Here is a 21,553-nt window from a genome sequence, read left to right as displayed (position 1 = left end):
CAACAGGACGCCGTACAAACCACACAGCGAATTTAACAATCGATTTATTGAAAACCAAGTTCGGTGAGCGTGTTATTTCACGAAATGGGCCAGTCAATTGGCCGGCTCGGTCATGCGATTTGATGCTGTTAGACTATTTTCTGTGGGGCTATGTCAAGTCTATGGTTTATGCCAACAAGCCAGCGATTATTGATGAACATCGTACGAATATCGAACGTGAAAGTGCAGCAATATCGACCGATTTATGCTTGAAAACCGTCGAAGATTGGATTCAGCGTCTGAATTTCTCAATGTGCCTGTGGTGGCCATGCAAAAGAAATCGAGTTCCATACATAATACCATCAAATGTACTTTCACATGAATAAAGAATTTCATTGATACCCAACACCGTTTTTGTTTTATAAAAAAAAAAACAGTGTATTCAGTATACCCGGAACCTTGCCGTTCGAGATGTTGCCACAAAGGTTAACGTTAACGAATATTCGCAATGCATACTCATTGCAGTGCTTGTATTGGCATAGTTACACAAATTGCGGCATATGGCTAGTTTTGTATTGTTCTCACAGGGCAAATTTAATCGCGAATCAACCGTCTTCAACTGCTCCTACAAATGCACGCAAATCAGCGATCCTTTTCTTGGTGACATTATTCATTACTAAAACTTCGATGCATTTTTATACAATATTCGAAGTGATTAACAAGCGAATTGAATAGAATAATTTCGTAACCCTATGTCAATTTATTTTAAATTCATTTTTATTTTAGTTTAATTCACTTAAGCATTTTACGTTTGATCGATAGATTTATGGAATTTTTGAAATACTACATGGGCTGAGAAGTCCCGGTATTTTTAATGAAAACAATCGGACAAAGCTGTATTTAATCCTCAATATAGTTTCCTCTGAGGGCAATACATTTGGTATAGCGAGTTTCCAACATTTCGATTGACTTTCTGTAGTACGAAACGTTTAAAGGCGGAATTCGACCTATTCAACAGGATACATGCTAGAAGTTAAATGTAAACAACAATGGATATGATACTTGCGCGTTTTTCTAAATTTCGTTTCCACCTCAGCCACTACACAGTAGTGTGCGATCGCGCACGGCTCCAACATATGTCTTGATGTTATTGCTTTTTTTGTTATTCCATTATTCTGGTGAATAATGATAATCGTCAATAATTGATGTAGTCGCCCCAATATTGTCGAACATGTTGTGTCACACACGCCGCACCGATCCGCAAGCCTTTGGATAAGGCCAAAATCCCTCAACAAGATCAATTATGTCGTAAAATGATACACTCCAATGAGCAGAAGCATTGAATTGTAGCATGTATCAAGCCGAACAGGTGGGCTCCCGCCTTAAGTCTTCAAAATATACCTCAGTGCCACTCTGCAGACTGTCTATTGGGCTCATGAGTGTGGTAATGGATTCACGTTTCATCCATTGTCACAAAACGTCGAAAGAAGTCCATTTGATTACGCTTCAACAACGCCAAACCGGCTGTTGAATCATAAACGCGCCGCTGTTTTTGGTCGACGATCAGCAAACGCGGCACCCACCGCGCGGATAGCTTTTTCATGTCCAAAATGATGTTCAAAACGAGTCGATGTGCTTGTTTTACGATTTCTGGATTTATAGCCCCCTTTGACTTTCCAGAGTTAGGTGCATCTGGGGTGCTTGTACGGCCCTTTTGACGTAGGACTACGTCTTTCATTTCTACACCGGGGTGTAAAATCAAGGTTTCGAAAACGAAAGCGTTACGCCGGAGACCAAGATTTTGAGCGTTAATAGCTCCTAAACAACTGAACAAAATGGTATGATAAACACTTCATTCGAAAGATAAAATGTCTACGCGTTCAATACTTGTTACTTTCTGATCTAAAAACTTATTTCAACAGTCTTAAAATTGCTTTCAAAACAGGCTATTGAAATCACCAATCGGTATATAAGCGAGCGCCGCTCGGAAATCCACTCAGTTCAAATTGAACAGCGATTGGAGCATGTTGTCGCTGTTGTGGTGAAGCTCTTCGTTTATCATGAAAGCGCGGATGAACGGTGTCACCAAGAGCCTGTTTGTGCACCTGCCACAAACGGTTCCCCGGGAAGATCTCGAAGCAGCCGCTACACACACATACACGCGCGGAATTCTTTCCGTTTGGATGCCATTCAGCATCGAGAAAGATCCGGAAAATAATCTGCCAGTTCCTCTGGGAATTTAAAAATACATTCATGTGAAAGAGTTTATTTGAATGTTTTCTATCCATGTAACACTGTGACCAAATATGTTTCAATCAAGTGCTATTAACAGATGGTTATCGAGTTAGCATTTACCACTGGTGGGCTTCCAGTATCGAGGAAAATGTGGAAATATCTAATCGTTACTGAAAATAATCTGCCAGTTCCTCTGGGAATTTAAAATTACATTCATGTGAAAGAGTTTATTTTAATGTTTTCTATCCATGTAACACTGTGACCAAATACATTTGGTTTTTTGCTTTTTCAAGCAATCGCAATTAACAGGATAGCTTCTGAAGATTATTCTTCCCCATCAGTAGGATATTTCCATATCCAATATTGTATGCGAACTCAATCGATGATTGCTCAGTCGCCGAAAGTTCCGAGCTCAGAGAGTTCATTCCCCTCTAGTTTGCCTTACAAATTGTCATCGTAAACCACACCTTCTCTCGATTCAATCACGCACAAAAAGCATACTTAAGCGATATTCTGGTGGTGAGACGCATTCATTTTTCGTGAGGACATCGACAAGACAACATCGTTGCTGAGGGTGCTGGTCGGCGGGATCGAGATCTGCCCTGAAACGCAAGCAGTTTGTTTGAAACTGGAGGGAGCACAGAGAAGCCGATCCTTCAGGAGAAGAGAAGGTGACCATCGAAGTAGCCGCTACACACACACATACACGCACGGAATTCTTTCCGTTTGGATGCCATTTAGCATCGAGAAAGATCCGGAAAATAATCTGCCAGTTCCTCTGGGAATTTAAAAATACATTCATGTGAAAGTGATTATTTGAATGTTTTCTATCCATGTAACACTGTGACCAAATATTTTTCAATCAAGTGCTATTAACAGATGGTTATCGAGTTAGCATTAACCACACTGGTGGGCTTCCAGTATCGAGGAAAATGTGGAAATATCTAATCGTTACTGAAAATAATCTGCCAGTTCCTCTGGGAATTTAAAATTACATCCATGTGAAAAAGTTTATTTTAATGTTTTCTATCCATGTAACACTGTGACCAAATACATTTGGTTTTGAGATTTTTCAATCAATCGCAATTAACAGGATAGCTTCTGAAGATTATTCTTCCCCATCAGTAGGGTATTTCCGTATCCAATATTGGATGCATAAAACCTTGTGCCTCCAACGTAACGCTCTCGTTTTCGAAGTCCCCCAAATATTCATTCATTCAGAATGAATTCAGATTCAACTTCAAACAAATGATCTCTAATACAACGATAGTCCTATGTCACCCTTGCGGTTATACCATAGATATAACCCACTTCCTGTTTTTAAATTCACTAAATCACCGGCGAACTGTTGTTTTCGAAGGAGCAAAAGTGGAATAACATTTCGTCAACCACTGCATTGATTGTTCAGGATTTTTTCCCATCAAAAACAATGTTTGATTCAAATACGATATCTTTTCCTCTTTTTCCATTTTCTATACGAATGAACAGGTAATGACACTTAAACAACTGTAGTTTGGGAAAAATCAACGAAATGTTATGAAACTTCACATATAAGATGACAGATGAACCTCTCGAAATAAAACTTGTCCATTTTTTAGTGGCGCCATCTGTTGGAAAATCCCGAGATTTTTCAGCCCATGTAATACATTTTCGTAAAAAACAACAACAAATATTGTACATATTGTACGTCAGTAATGAAATTGAAGCTATCTGCTGATTTGTGATTAGTCATATCAGCCATTTTTGCTACCTCATATCGGCAGAGCAAATCCAGTCTCCCATAACTTAGTCAATCTACCGTTATGATTTAGTTGCAACAAACAAACGAAGCTGCAATATTTCCAGCCACTCAAACTTGACCGAGGTATGGTGCGTTGACGGGGACTTATGATCTGGTTTGTGACAGTTTAGGTTTGAGAACGTTTGTGCATTCGTTCCGGTGGCGGTCCTATCGTACGGAGTCGACCGACGGCCGGACAGGTTCCGGTTTGTTACGGATGGATGTGAAATTTTAATTCCCAATCTGAAGCGAGCGTTGTGCGTTTGTGTTTGTTTGTGGGTGGTTCGGATGTAGTTTTGCTCAGTAGGGTGGGCAATGTGGTTCTAATTAAATTTGAATTCATTGTACATTAAAACGATGGAATGAAACGTGGTACTATCTATATTTAGGATTTGTCTCGTGTCAAACTGTTACTGATTAATGGTAATTTACACATTTGACTGGATCACATATTCAAAACGTACAAGGAATGAATCAAATGAGAACTAAATTACTCTAATCCAAATCACATCAAAAGGGAACTGTTAAAAAATGTTAATGCATACTAGCGAATATGTGAATCAGTGAATCTGCACCTATTCCAATAGTCTGCCGTTTTGTTTTTTTTTTAGTTTTAACACTATGGTATTTCGCAAATACCATTATTTGATTGTATTATCTTCATCGCATCTAACTTGGAGCAGCTTACAAATTCAATCAGCGCGTAACATGTTATCGGCGCAAAAACCATGGGCGTGTTGTTTTGACGTAGAACTACGTCTTTCATTAAGGGTGCCAAATCACAAAACAGGTCACGTTTGTATGAAATAAAGTTAACGTTAATAACTATTTATGCCGTGAACGGATTTTAGCGATTAACATACCAAACGAATCGGAATTTCCCTAAGATTTGTTTGATATGCTATACATTACAATTCCATGGTGTGTAAATGGTTAAAATTCATGAAAACTATAAGCGTTTCCATTTTCCCATACATTTGTTCTGTCCATTTGTGTGCTTTTCCGAACAGAGCTGTCAATAACAAGCAACTTATGGACGAGGGAAATCGCAAGACTTAAAGTCTCCCTGAACAAAGGAAAAGAAGAAGAACGAAGTGGAATATTTGCCTAGAGTATAAACAGTGGATCTCGCTGAGGCAAACTTTCATTTTTCGTGAAGACACCGACTGAACAACATCGTTGCTGGACAAGCTGGACGGTGAGGAGTGGATTACGGAAAAAGTAAAGTTTTCCAAGACGCTTTTTGAAGGTTAGAGACGAATGAACTAAAGAAGTTGAATGTCTCACATGTCTTAGTTTCGGATTGAGCTGTGGACGCGACCAAATTATTGACTCGCTGATGTCTCAAGCATTGCAATAACATCAAACTGACGCCATTGCATTAAGGTTCTGAGCTACACAATTGTGTGGGGAATCATCAAGCTAGGCTATCGTCAGCTCACCAAGATTATAAATGTTCTGGAATTTTGTCTGTGATTTAGTTTCCCATAATGGTAGCAAAACTCTCTCCACAAAGGATGACAGCTAAGCTGATCTAGACCGGCAATATTAACAGAAAGGGCTTCTGTTGAGCGTAAAACGGAGATAAGTGTGTCCATATTACATTGTTTAAAGCCATCGATATATGGATATTTGTGTGTGTACGTACGTGCGTTTTAACGTATTGTGCTGTTTTGGGTGAACATGTCGATCCGAACGTGGTGACAAGGAGGGGATATAGCGGGAAGGAAATATTTGCGCTAGGGTAGTAGTAATGAATCTCTGCTGAGGCAAATATTCAGCCTTTTTCCTAGCAGTTGACATTGTTTGTTTTCCGTCATCACAAAGGCTTCGTTGGTGCCTTTGACATTGCATCAATGCATTGAACTAACGCTATGGCGAAGCAGGTATTAAGGTTGTGAACCAAAAAATTATTTGGGAATACCAAGTTCTTCAATAAGTTATAATAAGTTATTTATTTATTTGGGTTCGCGTGCCCGTTCGGGAATGTGTTCGGGTGTCGTTCTGGAATTTTGTATGTGATTTGGATTCGCTTGTCAGTAGCAAAACTTTCTCCACTAAGGATGATAACTGCGCTTATCTCGAGCATGTATTGTTCTGTGAGGACAAAAAATGATTCATCAAACAACAGTCGTCAAATGATTCTACAAGAAAAAAAATATTTCAGGGGGACCAAACTGGTAGAATGGTTATTTTTAAAATTTCGTAGCATTATAAAATAATATTCGCATTTATAAACAAGCGACTTGAATTTAACTACAGCATAGTTCTACATCAACAATGCGGTCGTGTCATGGACACAACCTCCTATAAATTTTTTTTATAAAAAAAACTATGGATGGGTTATACCTATGACATAACCGCAAGATTGACGTAGGGCTGTCGTTGGCTTAGTACTCATTTTTGTTTTTTTCAATTAGCAATAATCGCACCTCGAATGTTCCTCATTGGGTTTTGCGCAGAACTAGCTTTTGTATGTATTGATTAAGTTATTGATTAAACTAGTGAATGAATGAAACAATTTACGAATTCAATTGCAAACAAATCCCAATTTAGGTCAACTCATGCATGATGGTAGTGGTCCTCGCAGCAAATAGTTATCAACATTTTGACGAATCAGTAAACGATATGTGTAGAAGTTCAGTGAGCTGGCGACAAGAAGGGATATGCAGTCTCGAAAAACCGAGCCAAAGTATTGCATTTGTACCCGCTTTTTTAGACCGTGTTAGCAAAACGAATTCCGGAGTGTAAAAATACATGAGAGTATAAAAGTACTGCCGAGATCTGCAATGTCGATTTTCCAACTTATTGGTTTCGGAATCTGTGTTGGAAAAACACATTCCGGTTTGCAAAAACACAAGCGAGAACGAAAGCACTCGCATCTTTCATCTTATTTGCAATACCAATTTACCCACGCTCCTTGATTTTGAAATCTGTGTTAGGGATACATTCCGATTTGCAGAAACCCAAGCGAGTACCCACAACGTGCATCTATTTTGTCGATTTCCCCAGGCTTCATGGTTTTGAAATCTATGTAAGAGAAACATTCCAATTTGCAAAAACACAAACGAGTACAAAAGTACCCGCTGCTTACATTTTATTTGCAATGCCGATTTACCTTGGCTCCATGGTTTTGAATCCTGTGTTAGGGAAACATTCCAGTTTTCAAGAGCGCAAACCCGCTGATTGCATCTAATTTGCAATGCAGGTTTCCCCAGGCTCCATGGTTTTGAAGTCTGTGTTAGGGAAACATCCATTCATTCCAACGATGGTACCTCAATCGTTGCGCAATCATAACTGAGTGGATTTCCGAGCATAGAACGCGTAGACATTTTATGTTTCGAATGAAGTGTTTGTCATATTATTTCGTTCAGTTGTTTAGGAGCTATTAACGCTCAAAATCTCGTTCTCCGGCGTAACGCTTTCGTTTTCGAAACTTTGAACTTACACCCCAGTATAGAAATGAAAGACGTAGTCCTACGTCAAAAACAAAAAATGGGAAAAAGGGGAAAGGAAAAAGTTTATCCAATAGAATGATTTATTAAATCTTGTGCACTCTTAAGAGAGAAATAAAAAAAAGGTTATGTGAGAAAACCGACTGTTATGACGCCGGAAACTGAAGACTGCATGTCAAATCTGTGGCTTATATGAGATGAGCTCTTGTCAGTGGTAGAAGCCGGAATGATAGCTGGGCAGGACAGGATCAGTCGACAAGGAACTCGGACGGTATGTATCATCAGAAGTTTCAAAATAACTAATGCAATAAAATGGGCTGATTGGATGCCCAACCGGCCAAACGGTGAAGAAGTACCTGGTCCAAATAGACATTCTGCGGAAGTGTCAATCGAGGTTTTTGGTGTCTGAGCACCAGGTAATACCCCAGAAATAGCGGTGAAATATCTCTTTCGTTGTCGTGGTCATAATGAATGACGAGGCCTACTTGACGCTGAACGGCAACGACTAACAGGGGATCGGGTACTCTACATCCGCTCGGGAATGCCCAAGCCGCTGTTATTTCCTTCGGAACCTGCGGTGGACCGAGCGGAGATAAACGTTGTACCGAAGACCGCCAACCCTCGCAATGTCTCCTAACTGCGACTGATAGAAAATTTTAGGGTGAATCTTCTTCTTCTTTCTCTTCTCTCACATTGTTCACGGATCTGCGTAGACCGTTGGTGATTTTGATGCAGGACTACGTCTTACATTAAGGGTGCCAAATCAGAAAACAGGTCACGTTTTTATGAAATAAAGTTAACGTTAATAACTATTTTTGCTGCGAACGGATTTTAACGATTTGCATGCCAATCGAATCGGAAATTTTCTAAGATTTGTTTTATATGCTATACATTATAATCCCATAGTCTGTATAAGGTTTCAATTGATGAAAATTGGAAGCATTCCCATTTCCCCATAGATTTGTTCTGTCCATTTGTGTGCTTTCCCGAACAGAGCTGTCAATAACGAGCAACTTATGCAGCCGCTAGAATAGAAACAACGAAGGGAGATAGCGAAAAGAGAATATTTGCGAAGTAAACTCTACCCTTGCATAGTAAGTAAGCTGTCGCTAGCGTATAAGTAATGCATCTCCTTTGAGGAAAATTGTTTCACTCACCGAAAAATTTAACGATTCATTAAGAGTTTCCAAACGCATATTGCTCAAAATAGTTATTGCGACATGTGTTGTGCTTTATACCATTAGACAGAAAATCAATCCAGCAATTTCTTGCTTGAAACGCGAACAGAAATTATAGTAAAAAAGGTAAACAATTTGACGATTAAGATGGGTATGTTTTTTCGATTGCACTAACCACTCGTTTTCTTTCCCGACGTAACGAGCCATCTTGTTGCCCACATACGTTAGCTCACAATGTGAGTCGAGGCGTACACGAGTTATTCACCATTTTTCGGACAAACAGGCATCTATTAGTTGGCAGAATCAATGAAGGGATGATCTTGGAAGATGGTTTACTCTATTATCTCCAAAGTTAAATCAGTTCAGGCTCAACTCACGTCTTCATCGTGTAGATCTTGTTATTATCAATTTTTGTAATTGTGGTCCAGGATGTCATAATATCGAGTATGGTGTTTGGTTATGTAAAAATGCAATCAATGAATTTAACTGGGTGCTGATTCAGAAGTTCGAAAGGGTATTCTTACGCATATCAGATTAAGATAGCTCGAGTAGTCGCGATCTTAAAATTATGCTCTCCATATATGGTCGGTGTTAAGTCAGAGAGGACCAAGTCGCAAAATTAAAAATTTCGTGTTACAGGTAAACTTCGATATAACGTACATTTCACTTTCAAAATCGTACGTTGTATCGAATTGTACGTTATATCGAAGCATAATAAAGTACTCACAAACGTAGTCTATAATACATTATTGTGTTGCTGTTTTAGTCAAGTTAATGAATAATTTCAATCAGAAGACGAAGCCAGCCTTTCTCATGATGTTTCCTTTCGTACTGTTGATAAAATCATTTAGAATCTGGAATCACAAAACCAGCTGTATTTCGAGATTGATTGAAGGTACAAAACTTGTTTTAGCATCACAATACAGATAATTCATTGTTCGCTCAGAAAAAAAAATATTGAAAAAAAATTTCCTTTACACTTTGAAAAGGTGTACGTTATATCGAGGTAAAATGTACGTTATATCGAGTGACGTTATATCGAGGGTACGTTATAACGAGGGTACGTTATATCGAAGTTTCCCTGTATTGATTACATTTGGTCAAGCATTATGTGAGCTACATGGGTGCACCCGTGGCCGAGTGGTTAGCGTCTCACATTATCATGCCATATGACAATCATTTGTATATGAAATTTAAACAATATCCAAGCGCTGAATTCGAATCAACAAAGCATTTTCTTGAAGCTAATAGGTACTTTGTCGAAATGTGCTTGAACCCGTTAGTGTAAGATTTGCACATTCTGAGTATATTAAAAAAAAAACTTGGTCCACTCTGACTGAACGGATCAGTGAAAAATGTTGGTCTTCAGTATGAATGGTCGCAAAATGTATTATTTCAGAGTGCGATTTAGGATGTAGCGACGACAATGAATTCAAATTTGACGATTCTATTGACGAGTACTGTCTAGAATTATTGAAAATGAGAAGTTTATGCTGCAATGGGAAATTAAGTAGTGCAATCATATTCATGCCAGCAGTAGATGGCATAGATTATTATGCTGAACGCAAACAAATGTTTATGCAATTCCAAACCCACAATCCTTCTCGCTCTAATTTTCATAGCAGAATGGCACACATTGACTCACAACTGTTAATTGATTGAGAAATATTTCGAAATTGTTCAATCATAGTGAACCAACTCTTAAAAAATGCTTCATTTGGTTCAGTCAGAATGGACCATGTACGTATAAGCAGCTAAATAACTGCCTTTTTTGCCATGATACTTGATGTTTTTTTACAACTATCATACGTCAAAGTATTACCAGAGAGTAGCTATCATATTAGTGCACCCGTGCCCGAGTGGTTAGCGTCTCACATTATCATGCCGGGTGTTCGGGTTCGATTCCCGGTCTGGCCGGGGGATTTTACGTCAACGAAATTTCCTTCGACTTGCACTGTGGTCATGCGTATTCAAGAGCTTGCCCCTCGAAATACATTCAAGGCGTGTTATTTGGCTTAAGAAATCTCGACAAAGTATTAATAAATGACGCTAGTTAATGCATACGTTGAGACGGCAAAAGTTCCACAAGGGAACGTTAACGCCATTCAAGAAGAAGAAGAAGCTATCATAAAAATGTCACATGGTCCGGTCTGACTTAGCACCGACCATATGACTTCCTTAGAAGCCCGCTTCACTTTCCCGAATGCACTTGCTCATTCTCCTTTCCCTTTTCTATTTTACTTTGGCGTATATTTACTTAGGTCATAACTATTTAGACTTGTGTTTAAAAATTATAAATGATGACTCCTCGTCTTCTTCTACATAATGGAATAAACAGAAGAAAAGGGAAGTAGTGGCTTTAATGGTATTATTGTGTACATTTTTGAACACATTCTTACATTTTGAACATTCTACCACGTTTTCTCATCTAACCTCATTTAAAGGATATAAGTTTCTACAGTATACGGTTTTTCAGGGCTTCTATTCAATGTATCAAAAGAGAAAAAATTACAGATGTTGAACAATGAAAAAACTCAATTCAAATGCCATTACTACACATAATCACAATCCTATGTCAAGATCCAAACCTTCCGGTATTCCAGTCAATACTACGTAAAAGTAGGTAATTAGTAGACCATTTTTCAATTTCAGTATCGTTGATTTATTTTTCAGAAAAACAAAAATGATTTGATCCTAAATGTACATTTTTATAAAATGGCATAAAAACCCACATCATGATTTATTTAAGAAATAATCGCTTCACCTCGACTGTAAAATGCCATCGAGTCACCTATTCAAGCATTTTCTTGAATATCAGGTCCGAGAATATCATTTAAAAAAAAACTTAAGTAAAGTTGAAACGTGTATAATACCATCGACCGATAACATTTATTCACAAAAACATTGAAAAATTGTTATGTTGTGAAATAAAATCGTTCATTCTTATGATCGAATACAATGCTTTCGATCCATTCCAGATGCGGATACACTCTTGTTCCGACTAAATCTTCACCACAGCCCTTGCTAAGCGCTGAAACCACTCCATACAAGTAAGGCAGATAGTCGTGGTAAGACTTGTTCATGACCGGACCTCCGTAATCCATCTAGAAAGAAAATTTTATGAGTACACTTTTTTTTGTTCAAAAGCACTTGGGCATCATACTTCGCAAACGTTTGGAATTAAATTGATTTGGTTGTGTCCACAAAGCAGATTATTTTTGTCATGTTCTGGATTAGCGCATTTTCCATTTTCAATAATATCCGATTCAATTATGTATCGTTGGTGATTGTTTTTACTATAGTATTTCAAATTAGAGAAAGCGTTGCTGTAGGCGGAGAAATGCATCACACCAAATTGATCTTGAACTTCCTGTTCTCGCCAAAGGCATACGGGTAGCAATGAGTCAAAATTAGGCTTTAGATATTTCTTCAATTTGAGTAGCGCGATGTCATTCTCCGGAAGTTTGGGGTCATACTTGGGGTGAACGTAAACACTTTCGATAGGGACTATTTCATTATTTTCCTGAACAATTATATAGAGCGGCGAGCCTTGCTTCGTTTTGGCACAAAAGACCGATGTCAAAACAAAACGATAATCTATCAATGTGGCTCCACAATGAAATTTGTTCCGGTCTTCTGCATCCCATAGAAGACCAACTCGGTGTGACGGCAAATCGCGAGGGTATGTTATTTTGATTTTTTCGATTCTTCTGAAGTAACAGTTCGATGTTCGGGCACAGGCTGTAAATGAGATGAGTTGGATTATGGGTTAATTTCAATATAACTGAATATGAATAACTCATATAATCGATGGGTTGTTGAATTTCTTGCTCAATCCATTCTTTGTATGGAGAAATTCTTGTATAAACCCCGGTCGATCCTTCAACGCAAGGTGTTCCGAAAGAAACAATGCCAACCACCAATGGAACCAAAACCTGGGTAACATCAATTTTTTCGACTTGAATCGGTCCTCCTGAATCACCCTGAATTCATTTCAATTTCTGATCAGTTATACGTTGTGAATTGTTTTTATCTATCTATCACTATAAATATACCTCACATGTGTCCATGGTCGCACTGTTAGCGCAGAATTGTTCCTTCACCAACCCATCAGGTAGTGTTCGGCCACCAATTGGTAATTGTTTCAAACATTCAGTGTTGTCAATTTCATTCAGTCGCACCTTTTGTAGAGTGGGACTGAGACTTCCAGCAAACCCGGTAACTCCAAAGCCGATTGCACTCAACTCTTCCCGAGGGGCATCATTCTCCAACCATAAACAGGCCGGGCAAATGCCCTCGTTAAATTTAGCTTTTGATTCCAGCTCAATCAGTGCAATGTCGTAGTACTTTCTGCTAAATCGATATTTGGGATGCCTTTTCAATGATTTTATCTTGATTTGTTGTGCATATTGATCGTCCTCCGGACTTCCCAAATTTGTGTCACCTAATCGGACTGTATCTGGTTCATTGCTGGAATGAAGCGGAACAATGATTGCGTTTCCGAACGATTTGGACTGTCGTTTTGGTTATTACCTGTCCGAATCATAGGCACAATGAGCGGCGGTGAGAACGAATGTGGGACTGATGAGCGTTCCGCCGCACATATACTTAATTTCGTCATTTTTTGTCCAACCAATAGCAGCCTAAAATTATGTACTGTATTCATTTACTCTTTATTTTAGAACATTTTGAAACATTTACCATATGCTGAAATTCGCCTATTTTAGCCCGTTCACCGCCGTATGCATAACTCACATCATACCTATTAAGTTTGCTGTAGAAACGATTTGGGCAATCTGTAAAAAAACACGTTCATTCACACGAAATATGGGGAATTATGTTTACATTTTTCACATACCTGCCATCGTGTTGCGCTGGAAGTAGTCATCCGGTGGTTGGTCTGTGAAAAAATCGTCTGCTCGGACGCTCCAGTAACAGACGCTTCCAACGATTGCCAGGTAAACAAGCAGTTGTAAATCCATCTATCTCACTGACATCCGCGATCTGTTGTATTCCGTAGAACAGTTGAATCTGACTACTTTTGACTGCCGGCTTCAGGCATCTTATAGAGTGCTTCCCCGCGAGCGAACTTATGACGAAAGCAAACTGGTTTTGCCGTAATCTGCGCCCGTTAAATTGATTTGCACATCAGCGTTCGTCCTTCTGACTCAATGTCGTATAGTTCCTAGTGAGTTCCATAGATAGATGTTTATGACGGGAAATGAACATGTGCTATCACCTCTAGTGTGAATTTTCGGTACAAAGCGTGCGTGCAATGTGTTAATAAAATTGTGTTACTTCTTCACTACTCAATTTGACTAAATTCTATATAAATTGTAGAGTTTTACGTAGCTTGTTGAAAAATTTATGACTGATGGATATGGTCATTTCAGAGTTATTATTTTATTATTGAATTCTGGAATACGAATTTAATAACTAATACTTCCAGTTGGAGATATTTCCCTCTGAAATCCTCCCATCTTTCAGCAAATGAAAATCAGTAGCATTTTCCATGTAAGAAGATGTATAAATTGTGTTGTTTTGAAGTTTTCGTAATTTTTTTCTTTCGTTTTTCATTCCAAAAATTTCTAATTCCTAATTATTTTATTATTTTTACCAACGAAATTATTACTCTACGATTCAATTAGCTCCTTCACTGTTGCTGTGATTTCATTTCGAACCCACCGTTTTAGATTTTTTTTGCTCAATGACGTGAATGTCGACACTAAACACACAGACCTGCTTATAAGAATTAATAGTTTTAGTTATTTTTCGTTGTCTCCATATTTATGGAACCCGTTTGGAAGCGAAAGAACTGCAGAGTTTAAAGCCTCTCAAATATAATCGAAGAAGCTTGGTTGGTTCAGGTCAATCACGGAGAGCAACTACGAATTGTACAGTCTACCCAAGCTCAAGCTCAAGCTCTCAAATATAATCGAAGGAGCTGAACGCGAAAGAACGCGCTTTGGAATGAAGTCCACATTTTCTGCCGTGTAGGTTATTCCTCGAAAAAATGGAAGTATACCAATAATGTTAACCCATTGAACGACAATTTATTTTCAGTCAGCGATAACGGCTGCATAGATTTATACATAAATTACATTCTAATGGTAACTAGAAGCATGCAAACAAGTATAGCAAACCAGTAGACTCGATATGACTTCCAAATACTGCTCTCATAAAAAGTATCAAACCTCAGTAATTTCTGGCGAGTCAAGCTCGTCATTGGCTTTCTTCAGCCGATGAGCTGAATTTCCACGATTTCAACATTATTCGCCTCGATCGAAATGACTCGTTTGGTGGCGTACTATTGGGGATTAAAAAATGTCACTCCTTCTATAGAGTCACTCTCCCATCGATGACAGGCATTGAAGTTGTTGCTTGCCAGACACAAATCAATGGCAAAGACCTCTGCATTGCTTCGATATATATCCCTCCCAGAACTACGGTAGGCCGCCATCAGTTCTTTGATACTATCGAGGCAATGCCGGAGCCGCGGTTAATCTTAGGTGATTTCAACTCCCATGGAACAGCATGGGGATCACTCTACGATGACAACCGTGCCACTTTGATTTATGATCTGTGCGACAACTTCAAATTGACAGTTTTGAATACTGGGGAAGCAACCAGAATAGCCAACCCTCCTGCACGGGCAAGCATGCTAGACATATCTCTATGCTCTTCTTCGTTATCCCTGGATTGCATGTGGAAGGTAATCCAAGATCCCCACGGTAGTGATCACCTATCAATAATTTTATCGATCGCTAATGAATCAAGCTTTCGTGAGTCAGTCAATATTTCGTATGACCTCACGAAGAATATTGACTGGAGAACATTTGCGGAAATAATATCTGAAGCAATTGTTTCAATGCATGAACTTCCTCCACTCGAAGAGTATAACTTTATATCGAGTTTGATTTACGAAAGCGCACTTCAAGCTCAAAAGAAACGTGTACCGGCTACCGCTTTCCGACGTCGTCCTCCATCACTTTGGTGGGACAAGGAATGATCAAAGGTCTACCTTGAAAAATCATCCGCTTTCAAAAAATTCAGGAAAACTGGATTAGTGGAATGGTTTCTAAAGTACCAAGCTCTAGAAGCCAAACTAAAAGGTTTGATTAAAGCAAAAAAGCGTGGATATTGGCGGAAGTTCGCCAATGGTTTGTCAAGGGAGACCGCTATGAGCACTCTTTGGAATACGGCTAGGAAAATGCGTGGCTGGAACCATACAAACGAAAGTGAGGAATACTCTGACCGTTGGATTTTTAACTTTGCAAGGAAGGTTTGCCCCGACACCGCTCCTGCACAATACGTCGTACGCGACATTCCACTTCAAAGCGATTATGAGAATTTTTCGATGGTGGAATTCTCAATTGCCCTTCTCTCATGTAACAATTCAGCTCCGGGGTCAGACAAGATTAAATTCAACTTGTTGAAGAATCTTCTCGACTTGGCAAAACAGCGTTTGCTGAACTTGTTCAACAAGTTTCTGGATCTGAATATTGTCCCGCATGACTGGAGACAAGTGAGAGTGATAGCCATACGGAAACCCAACAAGCCGGCTTGCGATCACAACTCGTATAGGCCGATTGCAATGTTATCCTGCAATGTTATTATCGTAAATTGTTAGAGAAAATGATTCTACTTCGTTTGGACAAGTGGGTCGAAAAGAACAATTTGCTGTCAAATACGCAGTTTGGCTTCCGCCGAGGTAAAGGGACAAATGATTGTCTCGCGCTGCTATCTTCTGAAATCCAAATCGCATTTGCTCGCAAAGAACAAATAGCTTCCGTTTTTCTCGATATCAAAGGGGCATTTGATTCAGTTTCCATGGAAATTCTCTCAGAGAAGTTTCATAATCGTGGACTTTCACCAATTCTCAATAATTTCCTGTACAATTTACTGTCAGAAAAGCACATGATTTTCTCTCATGGCAGCTCGAAATCTTCTCGTTACAGTTTTATGGGCCTACCACAAGGCTCCTGCCTAAGCCCCCTCTTGTACAGTTTTTACGTCAATGATATGGATGATTGTCTAACTAGAGACTGCACGTTGAGACAACTTGCAGACGATGGAGTTATTTCCATCACGGGTACTAATCCCGTCGTTCTGCAAAAGTCGTTGCAAGATACCCTGAACAATCTGTTCACGTGGGCCCTCAAGCTGGGTATCGAATTCTCTACGGAGAAAACTGAAATGGTCGTTTTTTCTAGGAAGCACGAACCCGCCCAATTCCAGCTTCACCTATCCGGCAAAACGATCCAACACTCTATGTTTTTCAAATACCTGGGTGTATATTTTGATTCTAAGTGTACCTGGGGGAGACACATTGCGTATTTGAAACAGAAATGCCAGCAAAGAATCAATTTTCTCCAAACAATTACCGGAACATGGTGGGGTGCCCATCCAGGAGACCTCATCCAGTTGTACAAAACAACGATATAATCAGTGTTAGAATATGGCAGTTTTTGCTTCCGATCAGCTGCCAGGATTCATATTCTCAAGCTGGAGAGGATACAATATCGTTGCTTGCGTATAGCCATGGGGTGTTTGCATTCGACACATACGATGAGTCTCGAAGTTTTGGCAGGAGTACCCCCGCTTACTCTTCGGTTCACAGAATTATCCTCCAGATTTCTCATCCGTTGCAAGATCATGAATCCATTGGTGATTGATAACTTCGAAAATCTACTCCAACTGACTCCTCAGTCAAGTTTTATGTCTTTATACCATGAGTACCTTACCCACGACGTGCACCCTTCACCAGGCATCTCCAACCAAGATTGCTTCCCATACTTTTGCAATTCCTCTGTCATTTTTGATCTGTCCATGCGACAAAAAATCCATGGAATCCCAGATCACCTACGCTCCGATTCTATTCCGCCGATATTTTCGGCAGAATATGGGAAAGTTAGATCTGATAAAATGTTCTTTACTGACGGTTCATTCATAAACGGGTCCACTGGCTTCGGCATCTTCAATGAAAATTCCAGTGCCTCTTTCAAACTCAAAGATCCTTGTTCCGTGTATGTCGCTGAACTGGGTGCGATATATTACGCATTAGGGATCATTGAAACATTGCCCATCGACCACTATTTTATTTTTTCAGACAGTCTCAGCTCAATAGAGGCAATCCGCTCAATGAAAGTTGATAAATGCTCATCTTATTTCCTAACAAGAATAAGACAACTATTGAGTGTTTTGGTCGAAAAATTATTCAAGATTACCTTAGCATGGGTTCCCTCTCATTGCTCGATTCCGGGGAATGAGAAAGCGGACTCGCTAGCTAAGGTGGGCGCTTTAGAAGGCACACTTTTTGAAAGGCAAATTGCTTATAATGAATTTTTCCACATTCCTCGTCAGTATACGCTCGTAAGTTGGCAGCGCATGTGGAGTGAAGATGAGTTCGGTCGTTGGTTACACACGATTATCCCTAAGGTCTCGACGAGTGCATGGTTCAAGGGATTGAATGTAGGTCGTGAATTCATTCGCGTGATATCTCGGCTTATGTCCAATCACTACAACCTAAACGCGCATCTCTATCGCATTGGGCTCGCAGCAAACAATCTTTGTGATTGTGGCGATGGCTACCACGACATCGAGCATGTTGTCTGGTCGTGTATCCGGTTCCATGCTGCTCGCACTCAGCTCTCTAGAGCACTAAGAGCACAAGGCAGACAATCGGATATCCCCGTCCGGGATATCTTAGGTAGCCGTGACCCTGATCTTTTGCTTCATCTATACCTGTTCCTCAGAAACGCCGATGTCAACGTTTAATGATGTTTCCTTCGTTGTGTCCCGTTTCATATCCCTCCTATCCAAACGATAAACTTTTACTTAGTCGCGGCAATACATACACACACTCTTTACAGATACACGGGCCGAAGGTTGTGCAGTCCACTGACCATTCAACAAGAGCCAAAGGTTGTACCGCTTATGACAACTCTACACGAGCTGATGATTGCGCCGGCTAGTGACCATTCTATCCTGGATTTCTCGAGTGGAGAAAGACGCACCACGCTAGATATGGGGTACAGACTAGGGGGGCGTTGCTGATTAATGGTCGATAACACTGACTGACGATAACACTGCCGAATTGTTCCCGAAACAGTAAACAAATGGTATCCCGAAGCCTCCACATTATCACGTGTCATCACAGTGGGAAGTCCAGACTCTTTCCTCTGTTCATCTGCGTACTTCCAGAAATCCTTTGGACTGAGTCGTAGATTATTTTGAATACCATTCAAATTAGCTCTAAATAAGGTGATATTTAACCATTTGTAGTTTTTGTTGGCGACGGAATAACGTTTCCTCCAAAAATCAATGCGGTATTTCGAATATTTCTTCAAAGCGTATCATTTTTCTTTTCGAAGGCGTTCCAATTGATAATTTGTCCAAGATGGGTGAATAGGATTCCTGGTCATTTTCTTAGGAACAAACTGATCAATTGCATAGAGAATCACATGGGACATAGCAAATGCGGCTTCTTCAATGTTGTGGCCATTCAGAATATCATTCCAGTGATTAGTTGAGAAGAATAGAAGCTCCATAGTGTCCAATGAACAGGTTCACTAGACATTTAGATTCGTTGAAAAAAATTGTAAACTGATAAATCGTTGCATAAAGCATAAGATTAGCATGATTCCTTGCTATGGTGGCTGAGACAGACAAGCGACCGCAAAGAGTTAATTTATCTGACGCAAAGGCGACGCCTATCACGTAGACTAATTCACGACAAGTGTCCTGGAATGCTGCCTTAAACATGTACATCTGTTAACAGTACTAATGGGAATTTGTTGCCTTATACATAATTCTTTCCCAATCACACCAGACACAGAGTATGCCTTCCTTCGGGCGAAGACCAAATTTATGGTTAAAGGTTGTTTATCTCGCGTACATCAAGTTTTTTGCCACTCAACATTGTTGTAAACGATCCATTTTCATCACTCATCGCGATTGGCATTTTTGTTGCGTTTATGGAGCAAGTCGAGGATTGAAATGCAATCCATTGAAGGTATTTCGTGGAACCCACATATCGTACCGATTTACGCAACCAGGCTTCACCAGATGCTCATCATCGGTGGTTCTAGATATCTGTAGTGAATTTGCTAATTCATTTGTCATGTACCGAGGATTATTCTTGATGAACATCTCGATTTACTCATCATCAGTGGCGGCATGAACTTTCCGAACAACTTTAAATATTTTCTTCAATAAATAAAACAATTTTCAATGACAAATGCATTTTTTTTAAATGCTTACAATTTCCTACTTTTCTCACTTCTCATACGCTGATTTGCTGTACTTGGGTGTTATTTGCTGCGAAAACATAACGAAACCTGTATCTTCTCTATTCAGTTCTACATAATTCTTAGTGGCATATATTCCTTTCATTGTTTCCGTATCCAGTCTATTTCTAATCGTTGTTTTGTTATTTTTATTATGTCGTTTTATACTTGTATTGCAAGTTTTTGCATCATCAAAATTTAAAATAAAAATGTAATTTATCAATCATACATAGGTGTCCATCTTTCCCGACCTTCCCCTAGGTATATTGGTTTGGTTATCTACCTTTTTCGAAATGTTAGGTTAGGTTAGGTTTATACTCATGAGGTTCCTCGGCGTGAGAATATTACTGACAGGTTTTGGTGGCATTAACTCTGTTTCTCTGCGGTTATTTTCATTGCCCTTTTTAGTTTTTTTTTCCTGAGAATCAGTTGTATGAAATAACATCAATCGTACGTGGAGTTACAGACCCATTTACCCAAAATACTTCATGTTCGGCCGCGGTATTCGTCATTGTTATCAGGTGGTTAAAATGTTCATCATGGCAGTCATGTGGCAATGAGATTCCGACAATTGCGTGATATTGAGTTCGAAATATTCCTTTCGTTGTTTCTACGTTGCTCCACGTCTGCTCACTCCAACGCCACTTGCGATTGCTGGGATGTGTTTATGAAGTGCTTTAAGAGTGCTGATGAGTAAAAACATTTGAGAACATACTCGTCATGTAATTGTCACTTTTGTCACAACATTTAACACACTGTCTAGTCTTTATTCATTTGCAATGATGTTGCTACGTCTCATGAATAGATTGGATCTTATCGCTCATCGCCATCCACAAGTTCCTTGTGAGTCTCAAACGATTCCGACAGATCGCCTGAGATCCGTACACAGCACCGCTGTCACCGTAGCTGTCACCGCATTCTCCATAGTTGTCGTCGGTTGATTGTATCATATGCGGCTTTGAAGTCTGCCTCCACCGTTTGATCATCTCGTGTCAGTTCCTCAAGATGTCTCCTCATTTGTTCCTGCACATTTCGGCCCGCGGCACAAAGCGCTTATAAGTGTTAGTTTCTTGAAGAACCTCCGTGATTCTCGCAGTTTGACCATCACAAGGTAGTGGTCTGAATCGAAGTTAGCATCACGATAAATTCTGATGTCGATTACAAAACGTGGTTTCTAGTCCGATACCCTTGGTCGACTAGATATTTTTGGTTTTTTTTTTCATAACCCTATGGCTCCCATGATAGTACTGTCACAGAATATCCTGGTCGCGGAACCGATTCCAGTTTCGGACAACGTTTTTTCCGTATCCGATTCCTAGATTTTAAACGAAATCAATCTTCGAAATAATAATATTGGGTTTAAATTTTTGGTTCACTGCACTGTATTTTTCAAAGTCCATGGACACATTACACAATACTAAGAAGGGCACACAGAGCTTCCTACTGAGCTCTTTTTAGAAAAAAATTAAAATAAAAACAAACAATTATTCTTCATTCATGTATTCTTTGCGAAACTATGCTGCTTTGAATAGATCCTTAATTAGTGTAATTTATTTAATGACATATAAATATTTTTAAAACTACGCATTTTTGGAAAACATGTTTTTGCCGAAGCAATAATTTGATCTCATACAGAAT

At 39.4% G+C, this 21,553-nt stretch overlaps 1 protein-coding gene across 1 annotated transcript; it reads right to left on the bottom strand.

Moving 5' to 3' along the window:
* Window positions 1–11,497: 11,497 nt before the first annotated feature.
* On the bottom strand, window positions 11,498–13,677 carry LOC129768411 (uncharacterized). Its single transcript, XM_055770054.1, has 7 exons — window positions 13,486–13,677; window positions 13,329–13,423; window positions 13,161–13,270; window positions 12,683–13,097; window positions 12,427–12,610; window positions 11,791–12,368; window positions 11,498–11,731 (listed from the first exon to the last, which is right to left on the bottom strand). The coding sequence occupies exons 1-7, from the start codon at window positions 13,607–13,609 to the stop codon at window positions 11,543–11,545; spliced, it is 1,695 nt and encodes a 564-aa protein (XP_055626029.1). The 5' UTR covers window positions 13,610–13,677; the 3' UTR covers window positions 11,498–11,542.
* Between the last annotated feature and the right edge of the window lie 7,876 nt (window positions 13,678–21,553).

This window comes from Toxorhynchites rutilus, chromosome 2 (genome assembly GCF_029784135.1).
Source record: "Toxorhynchites rutilus septentrionalis strain SRP chromosome 2, ASM2978413v1, whole genome shotgun sequence".
Classification (NCBI taxonomy): Eukaryota; Metazoa; Arthropoda; class Insecta; order Diptera; family Culicidae; genus Toxorhynchites; species Toxorhynchites rutilus.
This window is presented reverse-complemented; position numbering and strand designations above follow the sequence as displayed.